The sequence below is a fragment of the Panulirus ornatus genome, chromosome 66, assembly GCF_036320965.1.
Source record: "Panulirus ornatus isolate Po-2019 chromosome 66, ASM3632096v1, whole genome shotgun sequence".
NCBI classification, from domain to species: domain Eukaryota; kingdom Metazoa; phylum Arthropoda; class Malacostraca; order Decapoda; family Palinuridae; genus Panulirus; species Panulirus ornatus.
In genome coordinates this window covers 19627608-19644230 of record NC_092289.1, presented here as the reverse complement: position 1 = coordinate 19644230, position 16623 = coordinate 19627608, and the positions used below count along the sequence as shown (strand labels likewise).

At 38.1% G+C, this 16623-nt stretch overlaps 1 protein-coding gene across 2 annotated transcripts; it reads right to left on the bottom strand.

Annotated features, from left to right (window-relative positions):
• Positions 1-76: 76 nt before the first annotated feature.
• On the bottom strand, positions 77-15891 carry LOC139746896 (DNA repair protein RAD51 homolog 2-like). 2 transcript variants are annotated; one of them, XM_071658572.1, is made up of 10 exons: positions 15624-15891; positions 10871-10984; positions 10551-10662; positions 9934-10063; positions 9488-9598; positions 5027-5210; positions 2769-2871; positions 2368-2480; positions 568-646; positions 77-357 (listed from the first exon to the last, which is right to left on the bottom strand). In XM_071658572.1, exons 1-10 carry the CDS (start codon positions 15705-15707, stop codon positions 278-280), a joined length of 1110 nt encoding a protein of 369 aa, XP_071514673.1. In that variant the 5' UTR covers positions 15708-15891; the 3' UTR covers positions 77-277. The 2 variants fall into 2 exon arrangements, with proteins under 2 accessions (XP_071514673.1, XP_071514674.1); XM_071658573.1 differs by lacking the exon at positions 10871-10984.
• Positions 15892-16623: the final 732 nt, after the last annotated feature.

Below are 16623 nucleotides of genomic sequence, written 5' to 3'. Positions count from 1 at the left end.
GGATTTACATGCAACAGTTAATTTTTATTGTCATTAAATGTGTAAAAAAGCTATGGGTTTAAAATAAAAGAAAAAATATCACTATAGTTTACTTTTCAATCATTATGGTGAAACAATCTTATAATAAAAAATACTGTTAAATTTGAAGAATTATTCTTCTATATTGCTGATATGCCAAGTATGGATATTGCTGGTGATTGAAATATTTGGGTATGATTCTCATTTTTTTCTCAAGGAGAGGGAAGGCATAAACAATGCAGATGAATTATTCTGACAGCTAAACTATTATACCTTGCTGAACTTTAATCTTATGAAGCCCTGGGTCTGAACCTGAGTATGAATAAAAATTCCCATGTTCTGTAAAAAAAAGAAAAAAAGAAAAAATTCATTTTAATAAATGATTAATGATTCCACAAGAGCATTGCTCAAAAAGAATAAAAATTTCAGAGACAAAACTGAAGTACATTCATTACTGGTTGCATGGATCTCATTAAAATAAGAAGCAGCAGAAGGAAGAGAAGAAGATGGGAAAGAGTAGGAGGAAGGGGAAAAAAAAAAGAAACCTACCTTCAATATCTATGCCACTCTTTCCAATAGTGTAGTTGAAGGTAGCATATGGTGCAACTGGAGATTTTGCAATTACAAGCTAAAGAACGAAAATGAAGAAAAAAAAAAGATCAGTAGGAGTGACATATATGGTATATGAAGTAGTTATATAAAAAAGTGTTTCAGAAATCAATGATAGATACTGCAGAAGCATACCATATATCTCAAAAATTTCAGTAAGTAATTAAGTAGCTCAAATCTTTAACATCTTTTAAAGCACTAACAAGGGATACTTAGTGGTGTTCACTTCAGCCATATCCACTAATTCAACAGACTCTTTCTGTCATGTTCATTGTTATCAGTAATCTAATAATCATTGTATTTTTAACTCCTCATCTCTTTGGCTACTCATTCTATGCTTGGGTGATAAGTGGAATCCAGACCAGTTGCATGATATATGTTTCTCTCAGTAGCATGGTTTCGGAAGGGTTTACTTTGGGAGGGGGCACATTGGGTAGCAGTTTTACCCTTGGGAACTGGGTGTACCTGCTCTTTATCAGCCTAAGAGGCTGGAGACCCCAGTTCCGCAAAATGAATATGTGCATGTCTGGGCGAGGTAGTGCCAGAAAACAGACGAAGAATGGCCTATCCACTCATATACACGTATGTATACATAAACACCCATATACACACATATACATACCAACATATACATACACAGACATATAAATATATACACATGTACATATTCATACTTGCAAAACCTTCACTTCACTGTGAAGAAATATATGCAAAATCACCGATGGAAAGAGAAAATAAAAACGAGGAGCACTTTTGTTTAATACATCCTAAGACATACTGGGTCTGAGGATATATCAAATGAAAGTAATCACCATTTTCAATTTCTCTTTCCTGTGGTGATTTTGCATATATCTATTCATGGTGAAGTGAAGGTTTTCCTGGCGCTACCTCGCTGAAGCAGGGAGTAGCAATGCTGTTTCCTGTGGGGAAGGCAGGCACTACTAGGAATGGATGAAGGCAAGCAAGTATGAATATGTAAATGTGTATATATGTATATGTCTGTGTATGTGTATGTATATGCATGTATATCTGTATATGTTGATATGTATACGTGCATGTATGGGCCTTTATGTATATATATGTATATATGAGTGGATGGGCCATTCTTCGTCTGTTTCTTGGCGCTACCTCGCTGATGCGTGAAACAGTGATTAAGTATAATAATAACAATAATAAACAAAAATATTTTCCTTTTATACATGATTGCCATATTTTGCATTTGTGAGGTAGCATCAGGAAGAGATGAAGAAAGGTCTGCATTCACTCACATCTATTCTCTAGCTGTCATTGTAATGCACTGAAACCAGAACCAAGCCCCACAGACCTTTCTATGGTTTCCCCTGGCCACTTCACATGCCCTGGTTCAGTCCACTGACAGCATGTCAATCCCTGTATACAACATTCCAAATCACTCTAATCCATGCATGCCTATCTTTTCTTTCTCTCTTTTGTATATGTCCACTCACATCCACTTTCTAAGTGTCATGTATAATGCATGTAAAGGGCTCGTCCCTGACAGAATTTCTCATCAAGGCCAGAAATTGGTAAAAAAAAAAGAAAGGGCATAAGAAATAGAAAAATGCTATAAACAGTTCAAGTTTTTGAGAATGAGGCAAACTGGTTCTTTAAAGGTTGGAAGGCCATAGTTGTTATGAAAAGAATCTGTGATGACGTTTTCAATTAAAGAGGTGGAGGCCTAAGAAAATGTATTAAAATAAACAAATGATTTTTTATACATACCTGTCTAGGTTCTGAATTGGTGTACTGCAAAATGAAGCGGGTATTCACACAGTGTGTCCATGTGTTGCCTAAAGCTGGGGTTACATGGCGAGAAAACTTCCTCTCTCTTGACACTATTGCAGAACAAAGTAAAATACTTGTGAAAATCAAATACCATATTCATATCTACATATTCAATAAAAACGATGATTTATGATAATACTTAGAAACAGTTCAGCTGATCAATTTTACATTATGACAGTGATAGATAATTCTTAGGAATATTATCAAGAAAGTGCAATTTCCGGAAATCCCTGGAACTGGACAGCCTAGTTAGTTCATGAATTATAATACTTATAAGTACAACAGCATTCCAAACTACACACAAAAGATGGTACCTTAACATAAGCAATCAAGACTACCTGACTGTATTTCATAATCTTCTCCATCAACACTGTGCATTTCTTCTGTAACCTCAGGTTCTTTCTGTACCATTCTTGTTGTTACCTGGTTTGTAACCACTACCTGCAAAGTTAAGAGGATAGAAATGTACTTTTTGAAGGATGGAGAGCCATTTCTCTGCCAGAAGCAGAGCCCTGTGAGCCTTATGATCTCAAAAGGGGTCAAAACACCATCTTACCTACTACGATTTTACTGTCTTTGGGCAGCATAATCTAATATGGCTGACTAATACTCATTCACAGAGCTTCAGTAACCATACACCTACCTGTCCAGGCCTTTGATGGCATAAGCACAGAGACAAAGATGGTGCCACTCAACAATAACCTAAGGCTGTCTAAAGACAAGAGTCTAAGCCAGGCTAAGACCTGCTAAATCTTAACAGTATTACTGGAGTCCGTGGCTTGGGCCTGTTACTATAAACAATGAAAGATATATTTCATGAAAAGGATGGTGGGGAGGGAAGAGAATGGGGAAAAAGAAATGTTTCTCAACACCTGGACTATCCCTTTTCAACAATAACAAGCAAGTCCACATAATATCTGCATGAACTACAAAAACTCTAAAGTCAATCAACTTTCCTCACACTAAACACAGTCCTCAGGCATTTTATTTCCAATATGTCCCCCTTTTTTCTCTAATGTTTGAAACCCATGACTCGCATCCATACAACACTGACACTCTCAAATATACCTATTTTTGACCTTACTGACAATGACTTCTTCCTCATTCTTCTTAATGCATCTAAGACTTTAGCCCCCTCTTCAATGTATGACTTATTTCAGCCACCATTATTCCATTCAATGCCACATCCACTACCAGGTAACTAAAACACTTCACTTCCTCTGGGTCCTTCCAATTTAATCACACTTAAAACATCTTGTCTTATCCCTGTGCTGCACCTCATTACCTTACCTTAGTTTACATTTATTTTAAACTTTCTCTTTTCACACTCTTTTAAACTTCGACAACAGCTTTGGAAGTTTCTTGCTGGAGTCACAACTAGAGCAAACAGGATCTGATTAATCTCTAAAAACCCCACAGCCCCTAAAATACTGTATACCTGCCTCATTCCATGACCCTTACATTTACTTTTCTCACCATCCCATCCATTAACATATTAAATTTGGTTACTTTCTATATACCCCATGTATCTGTGGCACCTTCCACAAGGCATCTCCATCAACCTTATCATGAGCTTTCAAGATTAATAAATGTCACATAAAATTCACTTTTTTCTCTAAGTATTTCTATCAGACACTTATGAAAGCAAACATCTGGTGCTCACACCCTCTAGCTCTCTTCAAGCTACATTGCTTCTCCCCAGTAAGATGCTCTAGGCATGCCACAGCCCTCACAATCACCATTCTCTCAAAGCATTAATTTAAAACAGCAGAGATATGCCTCTGTAATTTGAGGTCATTTTTGACCAGCCTTGCATTTATACAAGAGCACTATACATGCAATCTGCCAGTCCTCAGACACCTTACCTTGGGCCATACAAAAGTTGTAAAACTTTGCCTAAATAATCAATAACACTCACTCTCTTTCTTGAAAAACTCACTGCAATACCATAATCTCCTGATGCTTTGACACACCTCTTTGCAAGGGGCTCTCATTACTTCAGCTATTTTTAACATAACATTTGCCATGACTTTCTCACGCTCTAGGCATGCCACAACCCTCACAATCACCATTCTCTCAAAGCATTAATTTAAAACAGCAGAGATATGCCTCTGTAATTTGAGGTCATTTTTGACCAGCCTTGCATTTATACAAGAGCACTATACATGCAATCTGCCAGTCCTCAGACACCTTACCTTGGGCCATACAAAAGTTGTAAAACTTTGCCTAAACAATCAATAACACTCACTCTCTTTCTTGAAAAACTCACTGCAATACCATAATCTCCTGATGCTTTGACACACCTCTTTGCAAGGGGCTCTCATTACTTAAGCTATTTTTAACATAACATTTGCCATGACTTTCTCACCGCATCACACATAGTCACAAACACTTCATGACTTTCTCACTGCATCACACATTCTCATAAACACTTCATGACCATCTCCCTATCATCTACCACATTCAGCAGTCCCTCTAAATATTCACTCTATCTCTTCTTCAAACCCTTGTCTGTTCCCTGATTCTACAACCTTGGTCATAGCAAGAAACACTACTACTGCTATGCCTACCCATAAGAACTTCAAAGTTAGCTTACACATATATTAAGCTGTTGGGCTATAGACTTCAACCTTGCAGCCCAAGAAGCTAGCTGGTTGGTCCTAGTTATGTTGGAATGTGATGCTCCTGCCATGATTTCTTTACGTGCCAGGGAAGCTATAGAGTCTACTATCACCACACTAACGTCTTTCTCTACAGCAACAACTTCGAGAGACTCGAATCTGAAAAGTTTGAAAGGTTCCTATACAATAAACATGGGAAAGTGAAGCCTTCTCTTAGAATGGTAAATTTTCTTCATAGGAAAATGTTTTCCACTCACGTCTAATGTTATCTTAATTTCTGCTTTATCACTGATAAAACCGTAAGAAGCCTCTTACAATTTGATTTGCATTATTCATCACAGGTGTCAAATCTTAAGAAACTTAAATAACAAACACACACACACACACACATATATTATATATTTATTTATTTATTTATTTTGCTTTGTCGCTGTCTCCCGCGTTTGCAAGGTAGCGTTAAGAACAGAGGACTGGGCCATTGAGGGAATATCCTCACCTGGCCCCCTTCTCTGTTCCTTCTTTTGGAAAATTAAAAAAAAAATTGAGAGGGGATGATTTCCAGCCCCCTGCTCCCTCCCCTTTTAGTCGCCTTTTACGACACGCAGGGAATACGTGGGAAGTATTCTTTCTCCCCTATCCCGAGGGATATCACATATATATATATATATATATATATATATATATATATATATATATATATATATATATATATATATATATATATATCCTCCCCTCTCATTTTTTTTTTAAATTTTCCAAAAGAAGGAACAGAGAAGGGGGCCATATGAGGATATTCCCTCAAAGGCCCAGTCCTCTGTTCTTAACGCTACCTCGCTAATGCAGGAAATGGCGAATAGTATGAAAAAAAAAAAAAAAAAAAAAAAAAAAAAATATATATATATATATATATATATATATATATATATATTTTTTTTTTGCTTTGTCGCTGTCTCCCGCGTTTGCGAGGTAGCGCAAGGAAACAGACGAAAGAAATGGCCCAACCCACCCCCATACACATGTATATACATACGTCCACACACGCAAATATACATACCTACACAGCTTTCCATGGTTTACCCCAGACGCTTCACATGCCCTGATTCAATCAACTGACAGCACGTCAACCCCGGCACACCACACCGCTCCAATTCACTCTACTCCTTGCCCTCCTTTCACCCTCCTGCATGTTCAGGCCCCGATCACACAAAATCTCTTTCACTCCATCTTTCCACCTCCAATTTGGTCTCCCTCTTCTCCTCGTTCCCTCCACCTCCGACACATATATCCTCTTGATCAATCTTTCCTCACTCATTCTCTCCATGTGCCCAAACCACTTCAAAACACCCTCCTCTGCTCTCTCAACCACGCTCTTTTTATTTCCACACATCTCTCCCACCCTCACATTACTTACTCGATTAAACCACCTCACACCACACATTGTCCCCAAACATCTCATTTCCAGCACATCCATCCTCCTGCGCACCACTCTATCCATAGCCCACGCCTCGCAACCATACAACATTGTTGGAACCACTATTCCCTCAAACATACACATTTTTGCTTTCCGAGATAATGTTCTCGACTTCCACACATTCTTCAAGGCTGATTCATGTGAGAAACTGCAGAAGCTGGTGACTGAGTTTGGTGAAGTGTGTGAAAGAAGAAAGTTAAGAGTAAATGTGAATAAGAGCAAGGTTATTGGGTGCAGTAGGGTTGAGGGTCAAGTCAATTGGGAGGTGAGTTTGAATGGAGAAAAACTGGAGGAAGTGAAGTGTTTTAGATATCAGGGAGTGGATCTGGCAGCGGATGGAACCATGGAAGCGGAGGTGGATCATGGGGTGGGGGAGGGGGCGAAAATTCTGGGAGCCTTGAAGAATGTGTGGAGATATATATATATATATATATATATATATATATATATATATATATATATATATATGGTAGAGGATGTGTGGATCAGGTGTTTGCTTTGAAGAATGTATGTGAGAAATACTTAGAAAAGCAAATGGATTTGTATGTAGCATTTATGGATCTGGAGAAGGCATATGATAGAGTTGATAGAGATGCTCTGTGGAAGGTATTAAGAATATATGGTGTGGGAGGCAAGTTGTTAGAAGCAGTGAAAAGTTTTTATCGAGGATGTAAGGCATGTGTACGTGTAGGAAGAGAGGAAAGTGATTGGTTCTCAATGAATGTAGGTTTGCGGCAGGGGTGTGTGATGTCTCCATGGTTGTTTAATTTGTTTATGGATGGGGTTGTTAGGGAGGTAAATGCAAGAGTCTTGGAAAGAGGGGCAAGTATGAAGTCTGTTGGGGATGAGAGAGCTTGGGAAGTGAGTCAGTTGTTGTTCGCTGACGATACAGCGCTGGTGGCTGATTCATGTGAGAAACTGCAGAAGCTGGTGACTGAGTTTGGTGAAGTGTGTGAAAGAAGAAAGTTAAGAGTAAATGTGAATAAGAGCAAGGTTATTGGGTGCAGTAGGGTTGAGGGTCAAGTCAATTGGGAGGTGAGTTTGAATGGAGAAAAACTGGAGGAAGTGAAGTGTTTTAGATATCAGGGAGTGGATCTGGCAGCGGATGGAACCATGGAAGCGGAGGTGGATCATGGGGTGGGGGAGGGGGCGAAAATTCTGGGAGCCTTGAAGAATGTGTGGATATATATATATATATATATATATATATATATATATATATATATATATGGTAGAGGATGTGTGGATCAGGTGTTTGCTTTGAAGAATGTATGTGAGAAATACTTAGAAAAGCAAATGGATTTGTATGTAGCATTTATGGATCTGGAGAAGGCATATGATAGAGTTGATAGAGATGCTCTGTGGAAGGTATTAAGAATATATGGTGTGGGAGGCAAGTTGTTAGAAGCAGTGAAAAGTTTTTATCGAGGATGTAAGGCATGTGTACGTGTAGGAAGAGAGGAAAGTGATTGGTTCTCAATGAATGTAGGTTTGCGGCAGGGGTGTGTGATGTCTCCATGGTTGTTTAATTTGTTTATGGATGGGGTTGTTAGGGAGGTAAATGCAAGAGTCTTGGAAAGAGGGGCAAGTATGAAGTCTGTTGGGGATGAGAGAGCTTGGGAAGTGAGTCAGTTGTTGTTCGCTGACGATACAGCGCTGGTGGCTGATTCATGTGAGAAACTGCAGAAGCTGGTGACGGAGTTTGGTAAAGTGTGTGGAAGAAGAAAGTTAAGAGTAAATGTGAATAAGAGCAAGGTTATTAGGTACAGTAGGGTTGAGGGTCAAGTCAATTGGGAGGTGAGTTTGAATGGAGAAAAACTGGAGGAAGTGAAGTGTTTTAGATATCTGGGAGTGGATCTGGCAGCAGATGGAACCATGGAAGCGGAAGTGGATCATAGGGTGGGGGAGGGGGCGAAAATTTTGGGAGCCTTGAAAAATGTGTGGAAGTCGAGAACATTATCTCGGAAAGCAAAAATGGGTATGTTTGAAGGAATAGTGGTTCCAACAATGTTGTATGGTTGCGAGGCGTGGGCTATGGATAGAGTTGTGCGCAGGAGGATGGATGTGCTGGAAATGAGATGTTTGAGGACAATGTGTGGTGTGAGGTGGTTTGATCGAGTAAGTAACGTAAGGGTAAGAGAGATGTGTGGAAATAAAAAGAGCGTGGTTGAGAGAGCAGAAGAGGGTGTTTTGAAATGGTTTGGGCACATGGAGAGAATGAGTGAGGAAAGATTGACCAAGAGGATATATGTGTCGGAGGTGGAGGGAACGAGGAGAAGAGGGAGACCAAATTGGAGGTGGAAAGATGGAGTGAAAAAGATTTTGTGTGATCGGGGCCTGAACATGCAGGAGGGTGAAAGGAGGGCAAGGAATAGAGTGAATTGGAGCGATGTGGTATACAGGGGTTGACGTGCTGTCAGTGGATTGAATCAAGGCATGTGAAGCGTCCGGGGTAAACCATGGAAAGCTGTGTAGGTATGTATATTTGCGTGTGTGGACGTGTGTATGTACATGTGTATGGGGGGGGTTGGGCCATTTCTTTCGTCTGTTTCCTTGCGCTACCTCGCAACCGCGGGAGACAGCGACGAGGTATAAAAAAAAAAAAAAAAAAAAAATATATATATATATATATATATATATATATATATATATATATATATATATGAGACATTTTTTTTCATGCTATTCGCCATTTCCAGTGTTAACGAGGAAGCGCTAAGAACAGAGGACAGAGCCTCTGAGGGAATATCCTCACTTGGCCCCCTTCTCTGTACCTTCTTTTCTTTTGGAAATTTAAAAACGAGAGGGGAGGATTTCCAGCCCCCACTCCCTCCTCTTTTAGTCGCCTCCTACGACATGCAGGGAATACATGGGAAGTATTCTTTCTGTGTGTATGAGAGTGTACATATCTATCACAAATGCTTCACTGAAGTTGTTTGGAAAAATACAGTACGTAAAGACTTACATTTCAGAGAGGGAGCTGATTGTCACTGGCTGATAGACAAAGATCTTTGATAGATACTCTGAAATTTTTGATGTTCGTTCAGGGTACTTACTGCTGATGATCTCTACAATTCTGGAAACAAAGAGAAGATTAGTTATAAAACACACTGAAAAATAAGTGAGATGTGTGACATTTTTCATGCTCTTTCTAATTATTGCTGGGAAGCATCTTCACTCAAGGGTAGGCCTTCGTAATAATGTTTACTAATTTTTTTTAATGGTGAAGATGCTATACCTTGCTGTGAGGAGACCTTTTGCATATCAGTTGTCCTAGTACATTTCAGTCTACCCTTGTACTCATTTGAAGCTTGTACATCACCTGGCTCTTTCAGATCCAGAGAAATCTAGGACCTTTCGTACTTTCTATACTATGCACAAAAAAGTGAAAGAAAAAAAATGAATTCTCACCTTTCAGGTCGAAAGGCTGTTTCTGTGTCAATGTATATAGCTGAAGTGCTATGTGTACCATCTCCCTTTGCCATGACAGTGAGGACAGCAATATAAAGGCACCACTGGGTTTTGCCTACTCCTGATGGACCTGTAATGTGATAAGTTTCTTACTTACATGTCTTAGACCAATCTGTTATTTAAGCTGCATCTGGAACTGTTTAACCCTTTTCCTGAAAAGGCATCTACTATAAAAACAAAAAGTCTAATGATTATTCAAAACGTCAACATTGTTTGTCACATACCTAACTATACAGTCTTACCTGTTCACAGAATCTCAACTTATCATGCCATCACCTCAATATGCATGACATCATTCTTCATAAAACAATGATCATTATTCTAAAGCTATTTCTATTTACCTGTGTACGATCTCATACTCAAGAAGATATTCGCATTCCAAAGAAGTCCATTATTTCCCTGCTATGGAAAGCAGCACAGCCATGAAGCTGCAGGGGACCCTTCTGAAACCTCACATCTAGTTAAAGGTATAACCCAGTGACATAACAATACTTACATCTACAATACCACTGGAGTGAAAAAAGGCAAATAGTTTTCTTAATCCTAAATTCACCCACCAGCAAATTCAGTGAGAGTTCCTGCATGGAGACCACCATGCAGCATGGTGTCCAGAACGTTTGTTCCAAGCCTAATGCTATTTCTCTCCTCTTCCTGACTCAAATCTAAAGCCTAGAAAAAAAAGAAATACATGTTAAAAACAAAATCCTAATCTTGACTAAAATCTAAGGCTTAGAAAAATACTTTACTTATCAAAACTTCACACAAACCAAGATATTTTACAGTGGGAAAGGGCTTACTGGATGATATTCACAAGATCAAAATTGCTGCTTTAAACACACAAAGAAAATTACATCTTGGAGAACTTCATTTAACTTACAGTCATGTGTTTGGGAACACAAAGGGTAAATAAATGATCCATGAAGCCTCTACATTCATCAGCACTCATATGTAAAAGTGTCATCACTTGCAGAGGAGACAGAGAAAGCACATCCTGTAAGACATACAGACAGTACTTGGCAATTGCTTCAACTCTAACTTTGCAAGAAACATCTAACTAATATTTTTTTTTTTCTTTTAAACTATTCGCCATTTCCTGCGTTAGCGAGGTAGCGTTAAGAACAGAGGACTGGGCCTTTGAGGGAGTATCCTTACCTGGCCCCCTTCTCTGTTCCTTCTTTTGGAAAATTAAAGAAAAATAATGAGAAGCGAGGATTTCCAGCCCCCCGCTCCCTCCCCTTTTAGTTGCCTTCTATGACACGCAGGGAATACGTGGGAAGTATTCTTTCTCCCCTATCCCCAGGGATATAACCATGAATATATTTGATTTTTTTTTTCAAGATTTTAAACCTGTCATGCCCACTCATAAAAACAAATTAATTTCCATATATACCAATAATTCAAAAGCAAACAGTTTGTTTACTGAAATCAATAAAAAAAAAAGGCTTTCGTGTATCCCCTTCCAACAAGTTTTCTCTCATGATTAACAAACGGACCCTTAAATTTTAGCGAAAATCCTAAGTTTTTGATCAAAGCTGTACTTATGTTGTAATCAGTATTAGATCAGGAACAAGTTCTTGATTAAAACTGCTTTCAATAAGGATGGTTCAGTTATGAAATATAACTATTCCTTGATGAACACTGTCATTATACTGAAGGCATGTCATTTTCATCAGAAATGTGATGGTTTTCTATTAACTATGGTTGAGAGCAAAAAGTAGTGCCTCTGAAACTATTCTATTAGAAAAAGAAGGAAACAATAAGCTCAAAGTGAAATTAAATAATTAAATGTTCTGAAGGGGATTTTGTGTGATCGGGGCCTGAACATGCAGGAGGGTGAAAGGAGGGCAAGGAATGGAGTGATTTGGAGCGATGTGGTGTACCGGGGTTGACGTGCTGTCGGTGGATTGAATCAGGGCATGTGAGGCGTCTGGGGTAAACCATGGAAAGCTGTGTAGGTATGTATATTTGCGTGTGTGGACGTATGTATATACATGTGTATGGGGGGGGGGGGGGCATTTCTTTCGTCTGTTTCCTTGCGCTACCTCGCAAACGCGGGAGACAGCGACAAAGTATAATAAAAAAAAAATAATAAAAATGTTCTGAAGCTGGAGAAAGTATGGCAAACAATATTAGGATGAACTTGCTTCCAGTAATAATGGTACACTAGGATGCAATTGCTTCCAGTAATGTTGGTAGGGACAATTACTAAAAATTTTGTTAAGATCAAAAACCTTTCAAAATCTGCAGCTCCTACATCTCCTATTAAAATGATTTGAAATAAGAGTGGATTAATGATTACCATTACTGAATACCGTACTTGGCTGCAAGATCAGCAACAACGGTTGCCTGGGAGTATGCGTTATGGAAAAAATAGTTTATTTGAGAATTTGAAGAAATCTAAACATTGGTGTCTTTTATTTACATCTGTTTACTGATGTATTGTGTCTTTATCTTTCTAATCATCCAGAGAGGTTTTTGACCTCATTTGTCCACAAACTGTTTAAGATCTGTTGCCTGAGGTCTCATCCGAAGTTATAACAATGTATTTACGAGAAACTCTACTCTGATTAAAGTTGTGTTTTCCTGGAACATTTGTTAAAGAACTCCCATAAAAAGGAACAGTAAACAAGCAAGCTCAACTCTCTAAGCAAAAGCTGTTATCGACAGAGGGAGTCATTTTTTATGGTTAGATGTCACTCTGCCCTTTATAATCTGCTTGCAAGAAAATGATTGATCTTCAGTCCAATTTTCTAGTAATTCACTTTTTATGTGCCATTACTCCATGGTCACATCTGTTAATGGCTTTTGTAAAGTCTGTGCAAATACTATCAGCATTCTTTCTTCCTGTATCTTATTCATATCATATTGTTAAAGTTGAGCAGTGTTAGACAGGATCATCCACATACTAAATCCACGTTGTTTCAATTTCTATATGCTCTTTGATTATATGTACTCCTTAACCTTTTTCTTGATCATCTACAAATATTCTTCATGATATGCACCCTACAAATACTTCTCTTTTACTGCAAGTTACCTCCTCCCAGAATGGCTTGTTTTTCAACACTAATTTCTTTTTCACTTTCCTCAGATTTTCATTAGCTTTATATCTATTCATTATTTATTTATTTATCATTTATTTTGCTTTGTTGCTGTCTCCTGCGTTAGTGAGGTAGCGCAAGGAAACAGACGAAAGAATGGCCCAACCCACCCGCATACACATGTATATACATACACGTCCACACACGCAAAATATATATACCTATACATCTCAATGTATACATAATATACACACACAGACATATACATATATACACATGTACATAATTCATACTGTCTGCCTTTATTCATACCCATCGCCACCCCGTCACACATGAAATAACAACCCTGTCCCCCCCTCATGTGTGCAAGGTAGCACCAGGAAAAGACAACAAAGACCACATTCGTTCACACTCAGTTTCTAGCTGTCATGTAATAATGCACCGAAACCACAGGTCCCTTTCCACATCCAGGCCCCAGAGAACTTTCCCTGGCTTACCCCAGACGCTTCACATGCCCTGGTTCAATCCACTGACAGCACGTAGACCCCGGTATACCACATCGTTCCAATTCACCCTATTCCTTGCACACCTTTCACCTTCCTGCATGTTCAGGCCCTGATTACTCAAAATCTTTTTCACTCCATCTTTCCACCTCCAATTTGGTCTCCCACTTCTCGTTCCCTCCACCTCTGACACATATCCTCTTGGTCAATCTTTCCTCACTCATTCTCTCCATTCTCTTCAAAACACTCTCTCCTGCTCTCTAAACCACACTCTTTTTATTACCACACATCTCTCTTACCCTATTATTACTTACTCGATCAAACCACACACTACATATTGTCCTCAAACATCTCATTTTCAGTGCATCCACCCTCCTGCACACAACTCTATCCATAGCCCACGCCTTGCAACCATATAACATTGTTGGAACCACCAATCCTTCAAACATAACCCATTTTTGCTTTCCGAGATAATGTTCTCGACTTACACACATTCCTCAATGCTTCCAGAACTTTTGCCCCCTCCCCCACCCTATGATTCACTTCTGCTTCCATGGTTCCATCCGCTGCCAAATCCATTCCCAGATATCTAAAACACTTCACTTCCTTCAGTTTTTCTCCATTCAAACTTACCTCTCAATTGACTTGTCCCTCAACCCTACTGTACCTAATAACCTTGCTCTTATTCACATTTACTCTCAGCTTTCTTCTTTCACACACTTTACCAAACTCAGTCCCCAGCTTCTGCATTTTTTCACATGAATCAGCCACCAGCACTGTATCATCAGCGAACAACAACTGACTCACTTCCCAAGCTTTCTCATCCACAACAGACTGCATACTTGCCCCTCTTTCCAAAAGTCTTGCATTTACCTCCCTAACAACCCCATCCATAAACAAATTAAACAACCATGGAGACATCACACACCCCTGCCGCAAACCTACATTCACTGAGAACCAATCACTTTCCTCTCTTCCTACACGTACACATGCCTTACATCCTCGATAAAAACTTTTCACTGCTTCTAACAACTTGCCTCCCACACCATACATCCTTAATACCTTCCACAGAGCATATCTATCAACTCTATCATATGCCTTCTCCAGATCCATAAATGCTACATACAAATCCATATATATATATATATATATATATATATATATATATATATATATATATATATAGCAACCTTTTAACTTTGATATGCAGGATTTTATATCTAACACACTTAGCTCTCCAATGATCACTATTTTTGGGTAGATTCACCTTCTTCATATATGTGCAGCATCTATGTATTTACAATAAGCATATGACAAAGAGAAGACAAAAGCTCTTTGGGAATGTCTGACTCCATGTGATGTGCACTGAAGTATATAATATTGAAAGAAGAACATGGGTAAGAGAAGTCATGGTATAAATGATGAACTGTCTGTAAGAAATATGAAAGTGTCAAGGCTGTCGAGCTCTTTTGGTTATCAAATGTTTTATAGATGCACTGAAAGTTCTGATGGGTGAAAAAAATTTAAAAACGGTGTTCATGTTAATACAATAAAGCACTTATTCTTTTGATGAAGTATACATGTAAAACCCACACTTTTATATGTAAAGCTAAAAACAAAAAAGAGCTGTGAAACTTACAGAGTATATTTGGAAGTAAGAAGACATTAAAATACGAAGATATGCGAGGGTTATGTGGGATGATATAATCTTCAAGAAGGCATATGGATGGGTCCTTGAGCACTGTATGGGCATGCAGAACCTATGGCTGATGATAGGTACATCAAGAAGATTATGGCACAATCAAAGTTTCAATAAGTAGTAATAAAGTGATGGAGGAAGAAAGTAAATAATACTGACACGATCCCATTTAGCCTTTTCCTTCTTTTAATGGAAGAAATCAAATACGATATGCCTACGACAGTGCCACGTGACAACAACAGTAATACATGAGAGAACATTACAAAGTTGGTGCATGAACAAAGCGAAGAAAACGTGAGTAACGAAAGAATATATTTGTTTGAACCCGCAAAATTCGACTACCCCTAATGTTATTGTAGAAATTCTAATACTTTCCTCAATTATACATACTTTGACGGTCTTCAGCGACGTCCTCGCAATCTTTTCCTTCAATTCTTGATCCAAGGATAACTTTGACAGTCTTACGTACGACATATCTGTCCACAATTACATGTTCCGCTTTTGTTTAGCTGTTTTTTTCATTAAGATGAGTATCCTCTGACTACTGCATGCACTTCTATATATCTGGTGTATTTGGCTAGGGCTAAATAAATGCTTAATGTTGGCAAAAGCAAAAACTAGCCGTCAATTCACTTCATACTACTCGGCACCATGTTGCTTGATAGGTAAACAAAAACACAAATGCATTCACAAATAAATTTATTAAAGTTAATATAGTTTGACTTATGACATATAACACTGATAATTTATCCGTATTAATAATAATAAATCTTAGTACTTTTGGTCAAGTTTTATTAGATAAACATCGTGTTTTTTACATTTGTTGAAAATACGATTTGCAATACGAAAGCATAAGGAGACTGATTAATAAAACTTTCTGTATTCTAATTTTTATTGATAAACCAAAGAACAATACTGAAAAATTAAAGTTCACAGTAACGGCAAAAATGGTAGTATATACCTATAATAAGTGCACTTATGAATGTGCACATTTGCGTTAGTAAACACACACCATAAACAAAAGATAATATTCGATTGTTTCTTCTACTGTAGAATCACATTTCATTAAGTAAAAACATTCCTGATATGGCCTGAACCTTTTGATTTCTTTCCTGATATAAATGTTTATTTACTGTTTTACGCATTTTACTTATGAATTTTTGAATCTAAAAAATCAAACATTCTTGCTTAGTATTTTGATTCCTGAAGATATCATTTGAATTCTACTAAAGCTTTGAAAATCTCAATATGCTCCTAATACTTTCAGATGTGTTAATCAGCATAATGTTTCTAACATAGTTTTTCAATGTATTGGATACTTTTTCTTTTTTTTAATCTATCCTCATTTACAGATAATACAAGGCTTTCACTACTGCCTTGTGATTTTGTA

Coding starts and splice junctions, on each gene's coding strand:
- LOC139746896 (XM_071658572.1), bottom strand. CDS start 15,707: ATGTCGTACGTAAGACTGTCAAAGTTATCCTTGGATCAAGAATTGAAG. Junction 10,985..15,623: donor CGTCGCTGAAGACCGTCAAA/GTATGTATAATT, acceptor TATGTCTTACAG/GATGTGCTTTCTCTGTCTCC. Junction 9,599..9,933: donor ACAGCCTTTCGACCTGAAAG/GTGAGAATTCAT, acceptor CTTTGTTTCCAG/AATTGTAGAGATCATCAGCA.